Source organism: Vulpes lagopus, chromosome X (genome assembly GCF_018345385.1).
Source record: "Vulpes lagopus strain Blue_001 chromosome X, ASM1834538v1, whole genome shotgun sequence".
In the NCBI taxonomy this organism is placed as follows: domain Eukaryota; kingdom Metazoa; phylum Chordata; class Mammalia; order Carnivora; family Canidae; genus Vulpes; species Vulpes lagopus.
The window spans coordinates 101,481,984-101,497,860 of NC_054848.1; the positions used below are offsets into that span (position 1 = coordinate 101,481,984).

At 41.7% G+C, this 15,877-nt stretch overlaps 1 protein-coding gene across 11 annotated transcripts in view; it reads right to left on the reverse strand.

Moving 5' to 3' along the window:
• Nucleotides 1-1,731: 1,731 nt before the first annotated feature.
• The window catches only part of LOC121483013 (fibrous sheath-interacting protein 2-like), a 72,143-nt gene continuing 57,997 nt past the window's right edge, over nt 1,732-15,877 (reverse strand). For 9 of the 11 annotated variants that reach the window (XM_041741225.1, XM_041741230.1, XM_041741228.1 and 6 more), the window contains 6 exons: nt 14,483-14,980; nt 13,352-13,449; nt 12,191-12,237; nt 7,742-7,785; nt 4,680-4,746; nt 1,732-1,928 (listed from right to left, as the gene is read on the reverse strand). In XM_041741225.1, the coding sequence (XP_041597159.1) occupies nt 1,786-1,928; nt 4,680-4,746; nt 7,742-7,785; nt 12,191-12,237; nt 13,352-13,449; nt 14,483-14,980 (897 nt within the window). In that variant the 3' untranslated portion in view covers nt 1,732-1,785. The remainder of the gene's footprint in view (nt 1,929-4,679; nt 4,747-7,741; nt 7,786-12,190; nt 12,238-13,351; nt 13,450-14,482; nt 14,981-15,877) is intronic. The other 2 variants (XM_041741227.1, XM_041741229.1) reach the window with 2 other exon arrangements.

Genomic DNA, 15,877 nt, shown 5'->3' on the forward strand with positions numbered 1-15,877 from the left:
CAGTATCTAAAGGCAGGAATGAGTAAACAGATGAAGGCAGCCAAACTTGGGGATACGTGATATTTGGGCAGAACTGCCTGCCATTTATTTGCAAAAGTTGGGTTAACATTTATGGCTTATAGGTACAGCATAAGAGAAATTTACTTGTCTAGAAATATTTCCCCAGGGAGTTTTGGATAAGGCCTTGACGTTCCTCTGACCTAACTTTTTGGATAAAACTGAGGTATGGAATGACTAGTTGGGATCATCTTCCTGTTTACTGAGGATGGAGGGAGGCTAGAGTGGTGTTTCTGTCTCATGGAAGCAGTTTCTAGCCAAGCACTGTTTGAGGCCAGTTGGAAGGTACAGGTCCTGATATACTCTTGTGATTCCTTGACTTTGGTGGTTCTAGAGGGGGCCTGTCCTTTCTCCATCAGTGGAGTTTTGGCAAGTGCAGGAACAGAGATGTGACCGGAAAGCATGAGGTCCCTCTGGCCACATTGGTGGTTTATGTGTCTTTTGAAGGGGCCAAGAGGATGCCTGGAGGCTTCAAATCCCCTCTGAGGAGTCAGATACTTGCACTGCCGTAGGTGTTTGGGGGATAGACTCTGGAAATGACTTTCAGGGAATTTTTAAAAAATATTTTATTTATTTATTCATGAGAGACACAGAGGTTGGGGGGCGGGGCAGAGACACAGGCAGAGGGAGAAGCAGACTCCATGCAGGGAGCCTGATGTGAGACTTGATCCTGGGACTCCAGGACCACGCCCTGGGCTGAAGGCAGGCACTAAACCGCTGAGCCATCCAGGGATCCCCTTAGGGAATTCTTCAACCTAATCTGAACATGCTACTGCCTGAGGCCATGTGCTGACTAGGCTGGCACTATCCAGTAAAGGAGCCACTAGCTCCAAATGGATATTTATTTTTAAAAAGATTTAATTTATTCATGAGAGACACACAGAGAGAGGCAGAGACATAGGCAGAGGGAGAAGCAGGCTCCCTGTGGGGAGCCCGATACAGGACTCGATTCCAGAATCCCGGGATCGTGACCCGAGCCGAAGACAGACACTCAACCCCTGAGCCACCCAGGTGCTTCACTCTAAATGGCTATTTAAATGGAAATAAGATGAAAAATTCAGTTCTTCAATCATACTAATCACTAAATAGCCATGTGGGGCTAGTGGCTACTGTACTGGAAAGAAAATGTGCCCAGAGGGAGAGAGAGAGAGAGTGTGTGACAGAGGATTCCATTGGACAGCACTGAATTAGATCATTCAGGCATAGCAGCATTGTATGCAGCTCTGAAACCAGAGGCAAAAGCCTTCCTGGTGCTTTCTAGACCTACCCAATCCTACCTGTCCTTTGAGGATTGCCTCGATTGCAGTTCTTCCAGGAAACTCATACTGACCACTCTAGCTCACAACCATGAGTCCCTTCTTTGAACTCCTAGAGTACACAAAATATATGATGACTCACTCTTACTGGTGTTATACTTTTGCTTTTAAGTAAGTCTTACCTTCCAAGCAAGGCTTCAGTGCCCTCAGGAGCAGACTGAATCCCAGACTGCCTGGCAGATGTATCTCAATGGGAGGCACTCCCTCTTTTTTATGCCAAAATGCCTATCAGAAACATTTGTCAAACCTTTCTTCTCTCCAGCTGCCTTTTTGTATGTTCTTTGCTCTTATTTATTTATAAGAATTTAAAAGTACTTATAAGAATGAGTGTGTAGGACACAATGTCATGTTTCAAAAACCATTTATTTTTTGAAGAAGGTCAGCACCCTTATCGATGTTAGGTGTAGCAGCCTCAGCTTCTGTCCTGGTGAGGGGGTGAGGATGAGGAAGATTTCGAAACATTGGCATTAGATCTTGAAAACACTTTGGACAGAGCTGATGATCCCTTCTTCATCATTTCAGACCCCTGTTTGGAAGTACTGGGCTTATCAGCACCTGTAAACAAACCAAAAAAGAAGTCTGGTCTTTTATTGGGCTTCCAATTAAGGCTGTCAGGCTAGGGGTTGATGATTTAGGATTCAGAAAGAAGCATTTATATAATAACTTCTGAGTTTTACAGTGCTTTCACAAAGAGTCTTTTTTTTTAGTTTTTCATTTTCATTCCATTGTAGTAAACAGTGGCATATTAGTTTCAGGTGTACACTATAGTGATTCAACAATTCTATACATTACTCAGTGCTCATCATGATAACACAAAGACTCTTCATTTGCTCCTTCTGACACCCTTGGGAAGGAAACCAGAGACACTCATAAGATAATGTCAATTCTAAGACATTCTTAGATGACCTTAGTGACTTCAGATGAGGTGGGCAGGTGGCAAATTGGCATTAGAGCCCAGGCTCTGATGTACATCTCTGTACTCCCTGCACTCTGATGCTTCTTGAGCCAGGCTCAGCAGTACCTTCTCCCTCATGCCATCCAATAACTATCCAAAACAGCCTGAGGAGCTAATTCCAGATGGAAAGGTAACTTCCAATTCTCAACACTGTGGGCATCCATTTCAGAATGTCCAGGTAAAAGCAGCAGTGCATTAAAAAAGGTTATCATTTCTCGCTTGCTTTGGGTAAATTTTCAGTTGACTGACACCAAATGATCTGTTTGCTGTGTGAGCTATAAAGGACTTGTGTGGCCAATGAGTCTCCATTTGGAACCATTTTTTCTGCACCACTGGTTTTGTGCAAATCCTATCATAGTTTATGTTAACAGAATGGTTACTGTATCTGTAAGGACAGAAATGAACATTTATCCATGTTGCTGATGCATCACAATAGAATGTCATGAAAAGACACAGGGTAATAAAGCACATATTTTCTTGTTTCTAGTAAACGACAAAGTTCTCCTCTAGCTTTTGCAGTTATCTAGCTTTTAATCTCTGCAATATAACCTTGGGAATCTCAAGAATCTATAATTAAAAGTAAGGTAGGAGATAGCAAATTCACTCACAAATAAGGGGGAAAGTTTAGCTTTTCAAAAAAATGATGCAGTACTGGAATGTGCTAGTAGTTGACAAAATAAGAACAACCTAGAAATTAATATGGAAAAAGTAAAAATCTGCATAGGCAAAGACAAAGGCTCAAATGGAGAGATGTACAGTCTGAAAAAGCAAGACTAAGACTTTTAGTTATAGGATTGAGCCATGTGCTACAAGGCCATATTCTGAAAATCTCATGGGAGAGGAAAAATGAAGCTTTGTTTTTGCAATTTGAAGATCTTAGGAATGCAGATGCCTGTCTCCCATTTCCCAGAAATACTAACTGGGCAGCTCTGGGGAGGGGTCAGGATTCTGAATTGCTAATAAGTCTCCTAGGTGATCCTGATGCAAGCTGGCACTAAACACCACGTTGGGACATTGCCCTGGTAGGTGCTGCATATTGTTCAAGACTGGCACTGGCTAGAATAACTGTGGACACAAAGCTCATCCCTAGGGGCCCAGTGAACCCTTTGACTAACAATTACTCCTCCTTTCAAAGCAAAACTCCTGAAAAGGGAAATCAATCAGTGGGCATGAAATTCACGGTGTATTGGAAGTAGGAGTTAGGTATTATATCAAAATGAAGCCAGCGTGGTGAGACCGTCTTGCGAGATACCATGATGCTGCTTTAAATAGCTTGTGGGCAGTATAGTGGGGCTTACATGGTTGGCACTATTCCTATGAAGAGAGAGATGTGTTTATGGCCAAAGTGAAATTGCCATGATGCATGCCAAGTGCTATAGAATGACACTTCATGTTATGAATTGATTTAGGTTCCCAATACAACCATATTTGTAAACAACAAAATACCAAAAACAAAAAAACAAACACTGTAAGCTGTAATGGGCATGTGTTTGTCTAAAAGTCCTCTTTTTCTTGTGGGTTTTCATAAACAGGCATCTCTGTAATTTCTAATCAATTCTCCTCTGTGGGCTTTTTTTTTTTTTTTTTTAACTATTTTAAGCACCAGGTTGGCATTTGTGTCTTTCTTCCTCCAAAAGCCCTATCAAAGCAAAAATGTGTCATTTGAAGTCATAGCTGCTGCCAGTGAGTTCCTGTAATGTGCAGAATGCAGGGGCTGGGGGGATGTGTCCCCGTCATACTAAAGGTACAGAAGAATGTGATTTTACTATTGGATTGGATAGACAGTTGAAACCTAGATGTGATATTTCCTACTTGCTACCAAACGCTGCAGGCTGTCCTTGGTCACTACCCATTCTGAGATATAGCCCCTGGCTGGCAGGAAGAATGTAGGATAAAAGCTACAGGACCTGTGAGGTTAGAGCCCTGGTTCTACAACTTGCTGGCTTTGCAATGTCAGGCAGGTCACTTGCTTCCATTTTCTCTCCTTGAGGACTTGTAGAGGGAGCACAGTATGGGAAGTTATTGGTCAGTGACTCTGTTTCCTCATCATTATGATGGGCATGATGCTTCACAGGGTGGATGTGAGAAAATCACTTAGCAGAATGCCTGGTACATAGCCAATACTTGATAAAGGTTACTGCCAGGAACTGCCACCCTTTTGCTGTGAGGTTCAGCTCAGAGAACCGCATAACAACTTGCAAATCGCAATACTATATACATAGTAATATTATTTTAACCCCATATTGGTGGTGGGTAAGGGTGCAAGGCAGAGCCACTCACTGCAGGGGGAGTGAATATATTTAGAATGACATAATTGATAGTTTTATTATAAAACCATAAATATGTTGTACCTGAAGTGCCATCACTTGAAGGACACAGGCTGGCCAGAGCACTTTCACGTTGATAGAGGGTGATAAACTGCCAAGACAGAGGTGAAGTACAAGCTTAAGTCTCTGTCCTTTGTTGGACAATGAACACCAGAAATATCTAGAAACCCCCAAAGCACAAAGCACAAATAACCATGTGGCATTTCTGTACCCCTGTGTTGGTACTCTGCAGGCTCAAAGAATTATCCTCTGGGATTTTCGCTGTTCTAGGCACGACTTTTCAGAATTCTTGCCAATTATGTCACCCAGGATTGGCCCCAGGCTTGGACATGTGCTGCCCTTGTAGGATAATTTCAAGGGCTCAAGTGTCCCAGGTGGCAAAAGATGCCAGCCATGCACACCCCCTCCCTCCTGGGGCCTGGAATAAATAATATGTTGTAAGTCCTTTTCGGAGGGAAGATAATGATGGAAGGAGGTCTTAAGGGGAGAAAGGTTGTCTAATCCACTACCCCAATCTCCCTTTAAATAGTTATTAACAGTTGTGAGGTCTGGAGCAAATACGTGGCAATGTGGGGCTGCGGGGATAGTGGCTCAGATGCTGGCTTTGCTCTATGGACCTTTATCACCTCCTGGAATGCTAGAAGCAGCATGATCCCAGAAGGGCACAAAATAGGCTGGGGGTGGGGGTTGCCAGGCAGTAGGGTAACCACTCCATGGTGGTGGCAGTTAAAAAGGAAGTGGCCAATCCATGAACTAAGGCATAAATACATGCAAGATGAGAGAAGTGTGTTTCCTATTGATGGTGTGGAGGGCATAGTATTATTGTAAAAGTTTGACTAATACTTCTAAGAGGATTTGAGGCACTTTATGGATTAAGACATTACAAAATAGGATGTTTAAAAGGATAAACCCAGGCAGGGACAATCTAAAGAACTGGTTCTCAACACTAGCAGCATGATAAAACCATCCGGATAAATATTAAAAACAGGCATGCTTGGGCCCCACCCCAATTGAACAGGAATCCCTGAGGGTGGGACAAGCATTTATCTATTTTCTAAGTTGCCCAGGTGACCCTAATGTGCAGCCAGGCTTAGCACTCCTGAGCTAAAGGAAGGGGGAAGGGGGCGCATATGGGGGGGGAGGAGGCAGATGCTCCTAAATGGTCTGAAATAAGTAGGTTAAGTCAATCGTTTGCAATGTTGGCTATACATTAAAATCACCTGGGTAACCTTTAGAACTCCAAAGGCCCAGGCTGCAACCCAGACCAATCAGAGTCTCTGGGAGTGAAGCTTGGGAATCAGTTTAGAAAGTTTGCCAGATGATTCCAATGTGCAGCCAGGGTTGCGAACCTCTACTCTGTGTAGTAGTCCCCAAATATAGCTGTACATCTGACTAATGGGGAGAGGGCTATGGAACTCCCAACAAAGAGACTAAATTTGGCTCTAATGGCTAAGGCTGTTCTTTCAAAAAAATATTGTTGGGCATCTGCTATATTTCAGTCCTGTGTTAGGTGGTGGACATACAGTTATGAACAAAACAAACAAAGCCCTTGCCATCATGAAGCTTATAGTCAAGTGAATATAAAGTCTACCAGAAGATGATGGCAGGAATATTTGTCTTCTTCCTTTACTGAGTCTCCGGTGCCTGGCCCATAGTAGGCACTTGATAAAAAAAATTGTTAAATGAATGAACGATTGACTGAATAGTGACTTGAGTGTTGTGAAGAAAAATAAAGCAGGGTAAGGTAAGATAGTTTCCATCTTACATGGTGTGGTCAGGGAAGGCCTCACAGAGATGGTGACTTTTGAGCAAAGACTGTAAGGAGATGGGGGAGAAAGACACACAGCTATCCGGGGATAGAGTGTTCCTGGCAAAGGAAGAGCAAGTGCAAAGGCCCTGTGGTGAAAGCATGCTTGGCATTTTAGGGGAGCAGTAAGGAGGCCAGTGTGGCTGAAAGAATGGCAGTGAGTGGACAGAGGGGTAACAGAGTGACATATGGGTAATGGGGGTTGGGAAGAGAGAGGGTGAGCAGCTCATATAGGGCCCTGTAGACTATGGTAAGGACTTTAGTATTAAGGGAAACATGATGGCTTCTTTTCTGTGGCTGACACTGGGGAATATATGTATTCATATGTACAGTGACTAATGTTTCCCTGGAGCTGAATGCAAGCAGGAATTTCTGTGCTACTCAATAAAGAACACTGAATATCTTAATGGATCATGCCTTTAACTATAATTTTGTAATGGGAAAAAACTTAGCAAGTGAGAAGAAAAATCAGCAGAGTCATGATGAGCTAGGGCTTCAGCTTGGCAATGGAAAAGCCTTTTAGCAGGCCTCCAGACTGGCCTCTAAGTGATGCTTGCGGTTGTCAAATAGATGTTAGTATTGCTAAATGAGAAGTGTCTGGAAAACTGATAAGGGGTGTGCACAGGTGTGTGCGCACGTGTGGGGGCACGCACTGGGAGGGCTTAGAGTAAACCTAGAGGAAAGCCAAAGTGATACAAAACAGAAAGGAGGGTGCATGCGGATCTATGGCTTTGGCTATTATTGGAAATTTCCTAAAATCGCCGTAGGGAAGGGGCATTTCTTGGGATCACACTGAGGAGTTGCCAGCCTTTTGGCAAGCTGCCTGTGAAGGGTCAGTGCGCTTGGGGACACTGGGAAGGGGTTGGAATCAGGACTCATTTTCTTCAAGCTGCACCCCTTTCTCTTTGGAGTATCTCTTCTCTCCCTGGCCTCACCAGGTCCCTCTCCTGGGCCTGCCTGAGGTGCGCAGTGACTCTCTTCAGCTTTTCTCTAGAGGCTACAGGAACCAAACTGAGTGGCAGTGTTCTAAGGTGCTAAGGAGGGCTGTAGCTTACTCTATGCATTTGCAGAAGGACAATAATTTAACCCAAGTGTGAGGATTTGGATGAAAGGCTTTTCAGGCACCAGAGGTTGGCCTCAGCTGGGAGAGGTTTGTGTGTGGGAAGGTGTGAACAATGGAATGCTTCCTAATGCCCCTCAAAGCATGCCACCCAAGCAGTCCCTTATTTCTATCAGGGCTTCACTGGCTCACAATGAGGGGCCAGTGAAAAATATTTACCTTAATACTGCTTGCATTCTCCATATCTGAAAATTCAAAACTTTCTGTGATAGAAATACAATATTGGAAAACAGTTATTTCAGAGACATTCACAAACTGTGGCACAAACATTATCTCAATAGTCTTATCAAAGGATTGTGGAAATGAGGCAAACAGAAAAAAGTTGAAAAGCGGTGAGATTCCCTAGAATTTTGGGCACAGGTCTTGGTTCTTTACCCCCAAACTGGGAAAGATGGTGTGTGATGTGGTGGAAGGAGCACTGGCCAGAACATCAGGAAAAGAAAGGTTTGCAACTAGCTTAGGTATCCTGACGCAACCACTCAAGCTCTGTGGCCTTCTTTGTTCATCTGTAAAATGAGAAATTAGGTGGTGGGTGACTTCTAAGGACCACTGCAGCTCCCTGGTTGTAGACAGTTGAAATAACTGAATGAGGTTGATAGCTAAAGGAATGCTAGAAAGGAAGGTAGCTGGTCTTAGGATATGGTTACTTCCTATGAAAATCCGAAGAGCCAGCTAAGGCATTATCCTGAATTCCAGGAGACATCGGCGCATTGAAATTTGGCCGAAGGAGGTAGAAATGATACCAAGAGGAGAGTTTCAAAAAGACCCACAGCTAGGGAGGGAGTGAGTAGTAAAAGGAGCAGTGGACTTGTATGGAGTCAGAAAAACTGTGTTTGAATCTTAGCTTCACTATATAGAGCTCAGTGAACACTGGTAAATTCTAACTTTTCTGACTCTGTTTCTTCATATGTACAAAGGGGATGAAACTACTTTCTCTCAAGAGGACCAGCTGAAGTAATGTATATGTATTTGATAGACATTCTATACATGTGTAATCATAAAGAACCAAGATGAGAAGATTCTCTCTGGATTACCCTTTGAGCCAAGGATTCTAGAAGAAAATACAGTAAAACCTCAGGTATCTTGAATATGAGAGAGGTCCCATTACTTGAATTATCTGATGAAACTGGTTAACCAGAATACCCACTAAATTTTATTACCAGTTGCTAGTTGTTCAAAAGTGTCTGCATGCGCTTTCCTACCTTAAAGTGTCTTGTATGCTGTACATATTTGACCTTTTTTTTGATGATTGGGGCCATTTCAATATAATTTTTTAAGTGTCTAGGCTAAATGCATAGCATCCCTTCTGGATATGTCTAAGAAGCTGTTTTGATAAAGAGGAAATGGAAAAATGGACAGTACCAGAGAGTCAGGGTCAAGTTGAGATTTTATTGTCTCCTCGGTGAAACTGAGGATGTGTATTGCCAGCCCTGACCTCGGCACTGAATTCTAAACTTAACTATCCAACTGCTCCTGTGATCTCTGCACTTGAGTGTCTAACAGCCTCAATCTCACACAACCCAAGCAGAATTCTTGCTCCCTCTCCCCTCTCCACCTTTGTTCCCCTCCCTGTCTCACCACGTGGTACCACAAGCCACTTAGTTGCTTAAGTCAAAACTAGGAAGAATCATCCTTGATTTTTCTATTTTCCCCCATCTTCAACATCCGCTCCATTAGCAGTTCCTGCTGATTCAACCTTCAAAATACATGCTGAATCTGTTCACTTTTTACCACTTCCATTGTTACAACCCTAGTCCAAGCCACCATAATTTCTTGGCTGGATTATTGTAAAAGACTCCTCACTGTTCTCTCTGCTTTAATCCTCTCTCTACTCAGCTCACTATCCAAGTAGTAGCCAGAGGGATTTTTTAAAAAATTCATAAATTAGATTATATCACTTCTCTGCTTAAAATCTTCCACAGGATTCCTATTGCAACCCAAAAAACAATCCACACTCTTCTCCACGGTCTGTGACAGGCCCTAACATGACCTGATGGTTAGCTATCTAACTCCATCTCATACCCATTTCTCTTCTCACTGGGCTCCAGGTACTGGCCTTTATTCTTTTCCTCTAACATGCCAAACTCACCCCCCTCGTAGGGTCTTTGCACTTACTCTACCCTATGCCTGGGATCCTCTGCTTCCAGATCTTCCTGTGGCTGCTTCCTTTTGTCATTAAGATCTGATGTTTCTGGACTTCTTGAACTAAACTAATCTAGCCAGCCACTCTCTATCACATTGGCCCTTCTTTCTTTTCTTCATATTCCATGAATTCCAAAAATATTTACTGAGTTCCCACTCTGTGCCTCTTTTCTAGGCATGTGGGGATAGAGTGAACAGACAAAAATACCTGTTCTCATAGAGCTAAATTCTAGGGGAGGGAGAGATCCAATGAATAAAAACATGCAATCTATCAGATAGTATAAATGCTAGGGAAAATAAAGCAGGGAAGGAGGTTAGGGAATACTGGGGTGGCAGAGAGTCCTGGGGTTGCAATTTTAAGGAAGGCACTCAGAGGAGGCTTTACTTAGAAGATGGTATTTAAGCAAAGATCTGAAGAAGACAAGGAGTAAGCTATGCAGATACCTGGGAGAAGAATGTTTTAGGCAGCTCAGCAAGTGCAAAGGTTTTGAGGAAGGAGAGTGCCTGGCATGTCTGAGGGTGTGTGTATGGCTGGATTGGAGTGACTAAGAGGGATTGTATGGAAAAGTGCTCAGAGAGAGTACAGGGAATGGGAGAGTACTGTCCAGAGCACGTGGGGCCTTGTAAGCCCCTGTAAAGACTGTGTGAGATGGGGGTACTTATTCTTATCTAGACATATTATGTTTATGTTGCCCCCTGACCCCCCTCGCCCCCCCAAGTTAGGATGAGGGTAAGGACTTTGTCTCTCTCACTCATGGCTTTATCTCCGGAACTCAGAACAGTGTCTGGCACAAAGAAAGTGTTCAGAGAGGGATGCCTGGGTGGCTCAGTGGTTGAGTGGCTGCCTTCTGCTCAGGGTGTGATCCCCAGGTCCCGCACTGGGCTTCCTACGAAGAGCCTGCTTCTCCCTCTGCCTGTCTCTGCCTCTCTCTGTGTGTCTCTCATGAGTAAATAAATAACATATTTTTTTAAAAAAGAAAAGAAAGTGCTCAGAAAATCTCTGTTGGATGTGATTGAATGAATAAACTGGACAGGTGCCAATATTACCAAAGGATAGAGGAATTAAGCATGACACAGTGCAATGAAGTTGAGGAAAACAATGCAACAGATTCAGGGTTAGGAGACTTAGGGTCTATACGCTGACTCCATGTATGACTTTGGATAAGTCACTTCCCCACCCTGAACCTTAGGCTCTTCATCTTTAAAGTGAGGTTATATTAGATGGCTTCCTTCTGGCTCTAAAGCCTATGGTGATTCCATACTGCAGACTGCACACCAGTGATATATGATCTCATCCTCTGATTATGACATGTCCATGGAATTCTGGCAAACTTAATGGTACTCTATGGTTCATCTTTTAAGATTTTATTTATTTGAAAGAGAGAGAGAGGGAAGAGAGCACAGCAGGGGGAGCAGCAGGCAGAGGGAGTGGGAGAAGCAGGCTCCTCGCCAAGCAGGGAGCCTTATGTGGGCTTGATCTGGGACCATGACCTGAGCTGAAGGTAGACACTTAACAGACTGAGCCACCCTGGCACCTCTATGGTTCATCTTTTAATAAATATTATTTCCACTTACAAATGGAGAGGATAGCTTTCTTGAGTAACTTTTTGAGTGGGTTGCAGACTTGAAATAATCAAGGTCAACTCCAGCCCTGTAGTTAGTTTCAAGGCCACCTTTATAATGAAGAGTACGCTCCCAACTGTAGACCAGTGCTGCCACTGTTAGAACCACATTGATCCTGAGCAATTTAAAAGAATAGGGGACCAAAAACTCAAGTTGTAAATATGCTAATGAGTCAGTTCTAACAGATCCAAAAGATAAAGTGGAGTCTACCCTAGCTAGATTCTAACATAAACAAATAAATTTAGGTTTAATTTTTAGCTTTAAAAGCTTTTTTATGGGGCATCTGGGTGGCTCAGTTGTTTAAGCATCTGCCTTTGACTAGGTCCTGATCCCAGCATCCTGGGATCGCTCAGCGAGAAGCCTGCTTTTCCCTCTCTTTCTGCCCTTAGCCCCTGCTCATGCTCTCTCTATCTTTCCCTCAAAAATAAATAAATAAAATCTTAAACAAATGAAAAAAGTTTTAAAAATATATTTTACTGGGGCTAAGCTAGTCCTACAAAGCTAGCATACACTCTTAAAAAAGAAATGATTAAACCCTAGTAGCATGAGCTCTGGTCCACATATAGATGTGATAAACTCATATTTCCTGTATATTTCCTACAGGAGCATGGCAATTTTAAACTCATAATATCACACCATGTACTTTATACCAAATGTATTAGGAGATCTTAGTGATTCAGAAAAAGCAAACTAGTTGGCTCATGTTAATTACTCTCCTATATTAGGTCAACCTATTAGAGAACTCAGTGTTCACTTCATGTTTCACAATAGGAAACTTTATCGATGCAAAGAACAAAGTCTCCTTTAAATAGTATCTAAATTAAGAAAAAAAATCAGTACAACCTTCTGTTACTTTGGCACTTGGATCTGAGGGACGATCATCATCATCACTAAAAAAAAGATAAAAGACATTTGATTTTCTGTGCATTTAATAAATGAAGGAATATTGGTTAAGTAAAAGAACAATCTGTCAAAATCATTATTCATATAGAAGGAAAGTTAGAATGATATGTCCCTGAGTTCTCAAATCATGTGAAAATGACTGCTATATAGACTTTTATTTTTGTTTTATATGCGCCTCTTTTCTTCTCCAGTGACACAAATAATCGAGAGTCACCTGCAGTACTACTTCTGTATGTTACAACAATCATGAGGGGAGAAAGGATCAATGGTGGGCCAGGGGCAGGTGTCCTAAAATGGCATCAGGTAGAAAAGAAACTTTAATTTCATAGTGCCAAGTGGAAAAGAATATATTTAACAATCAGGTAGGTGTTTCTCCTTCTACCCTAGTTTTTCCCATGATACAGAGTGCTACCCTTCCCAGTTTGTGAATATTCTTATAAACATAAGAACAATTTTAGGCACATTTCGGCTATTCTAGAAAAAGCGTTAATCAGACTTCAAGTCTAGAGTGCCCTGTATTCCTCCCTTGTCTCCTATAGATACTGCAGAGTGCACCCCTTCTCTTCCAGCCTTCCCCAACTTGGATGTTCTTGTCTAAAGCTCAGCCAGATTTTAAGGCTCAACTCAAACTCCACTGCTTTTGAATATTCTTCCCTGAATGCTCCACCTTACATAACCCCTCCGTGTTGGGGATCCCTGCAACAGTGCCACACTGCTGCGTGTTTAGGTACATAAGGAAACTAAGCAGGAAGCCCTTTAGGTAAGCCATCAGTGCAGGAACTACGGTTGACCTGCAGGGCCTGTCTCTTAGGTTCTAGAATCTAACACATTAAACACTTAATCTAACTATACTGATTGGACCACTATACTGGAAGAAGGAAGTAGAGACCAGATCAGTAGGGATGGGAAACAACATGAAAAGGGGACACTCAGGAAGTAACCACAGAGGAGAACAAGGGAAAGGAGTATGGGGAGTTGGAGGGGTGAGCCCCTGGCTTGCTCACATGGTTACTTGAGGTGCCCATGCTTTGCACCAACATAATTTTCATTTTGGGTTCCTATTTTTTCTTAGCTAACTCATATTGCTTTAATTGACTGTACCTAGAAAATGAAGGCAGATCCTCTTCATTGTATGAAGATGAACTCATACTTCTATGTAAGTAATATGCCGATTCAGTACTAGCTTTCATTTCTTCTCTCTGGAAAAGTGCAAGGCAGGTAATTATAAGAAGAAGATTTTGTAACAAATAAGTAAAATATAATGTTTCCTTAGTTATCTGTGTAGCATTTCTGATCAGGCACACTGGGTTGGCTCCTAAAATCTCACATGGCTTCCTAATAAATAGATCCTGATAAATAGACCTGAGTTTCTGTTGAGGCTATTGTCGTGGTGAACTTCTGGATTGGCCAGAGTTGTATGTATCTCTGTGTTTTCTTTTCTCGGGTTCACTGCAGTTTCTGGGTTAACCTAGAAATCGTTGCAGAGGGATATTCAAAGGGATTGTCTCACCAGGAAATCCTAAACTATGGGCATCTCCCAAACGCATGTACAGTGCAATTTTTTTTGATAGGGCTAACACAAGAGGATAAGGCCTGGACCAATTACTAGAACAATACAGAACCAGAGACAGGAGCTGTGTGTCAGAGTGATAGTGGGGCTTATGGAAGGAAGAATATTCAACATACTTTGAATAACTTGCTATGTTTCAGCAAGTGGGGTAATTTTTTGAGGAAAAAGTTGGTTAAGTATCTTGCCCAAAGGTCACACCGCTACTAATGGCAAAGCCAGAATTCAAACCCAGACAGGCAGAATTTGCATGAATCTTTCTACTCCCCTCCAGCCCACCTTCTGGTCTGCCCACTGGCATGGAGTTTCTGCAAACAAAACTTCCAGTGAGTACTTAGAGGTCAGAATATAAAAAAGAATGAAATCTATGATTTTAAATAATTAGATTGCTTTTCATTAAGTTGTTTCCACTTTCTGTTTTTCTTGTCCTTCTAACTAACCTAGGACCCTTTTCATGATCCATTTTTCTTCAATTGAGGTTTCTGGCTTCATCTGTTCATCATTTCCCTTTTGTTGCAAATATCATCAAAGTGGGGAGAGCCTGTCCAGATTCAGTTTATGCCCTCTTATTCCTACCCAATGTAAATTTCTTGGACTAAGTTTGTGAAACTCTATACCTTTTCTATAGAAACCCAGTCTCATTGAGAGTCCCATTTGTAACTTACACTTAGCTGTGTCTTTCTCTCCCAAAAGGAAGAATCTGTGCCAGTCGGGGATTTGGAGGTAGTCACATCAGTATTAGAAACAAGTCTTTGTTGTGTCTCCTCAGACTCTGTCCATAGAGTTGGTGATGCTTCAGTATTTGTTTTAGTTACAGTAGATCTGCGATGACAGCATTTCCCTAGAGACAGAAATTTTTTCAAATTTCTCTTGCTTATCAGTGGCTTGTGAAGAGCCACTGTGCCCATTATGGGCTTTATCTCTTCTTTTGCTTGATCATCAAACAGGTCTTCTGGAAGTTCTTCTTTCACAACATTTTGTAAAACAACTTCATCTTCATTGGAAGTTAAGCCCTCTTCCACTTTATTTTCTGAAACTTCTTGACCAATATCATGAGTTACCAACCGAATGATAAGATCTTTTTTGCTGTGGACATCTTTTAAAAGCTCCACTTTGGTGATGTCAGGCTTTATTAAGTTCTGGAATGAATTCCTACTAGCAGTCTGGAATTGAAGGGAAAATTAATATTAAAAACTATTATCTCAGTCATTTTTCCTGTGGTTCTATATAGAAATAAAGCAATTTTCACATGGTTTTCAGTTTCAATTGAGTAAAACTATCCTCAAATGCCACTTACTGGTAGAGTAGTGATATATTTAAAAGAAGAAATAAATAAAAATCATAAGCAATATTTTCTCATTTCAGTAATCCCTTTTCTTTTTCTTTCTTTCTTTCTTTCTTTCTTTCTTTCTTTCTTTCTTTCTTTCTTTCTTTCTTTTTTTTGCATCTAAGAATAGTGTCATCCAGTCCAAAGAAGGGAACCCTAGTAAGTTTTGTCTTCTGCATCAAATTTTACTTTTTACTTTCCAAGAACTGAAAAAGGCACAAATCCTTTAATTACATTGTTTTCACCATTTACCTGGAAATATCTGTAACAGATTTAGATAGGACATCTTTTTCTAAACTTCTTACTGAGGCGACAAATCATAGAGCAATCTAAATGTAGATATCTTCATGAACAAAAGACAAGGTATTGGCTGACCCTGATTTTAAAATATGATTGTGAAAGACTTTGCATGTTCACTTTTCATCCTCCACATTCTAACCCTTAAACATATTTTCCAAAGGGAGCTTCAAAGAATAACTCTTCATTCCTCCTCACTTCCCTGGTCAAATGTCACTTTCCATCTTGCAATGGTAAAGACAGATCAAGGAAAAGACAGTCATAAGTGACTTTTCCCATTTCTGTAGCCTTTGATGATGCCATAGAACCTTTACATTAATTTGGGTTATCAATTTTAAATCTCTATAAAACTGCAAACCAGAGTTTCAGATAAATGCTACCTTACAGTAGTATCTTTTGTGAGAAACGGAATCATAATCAATCTTGATTATCTGTG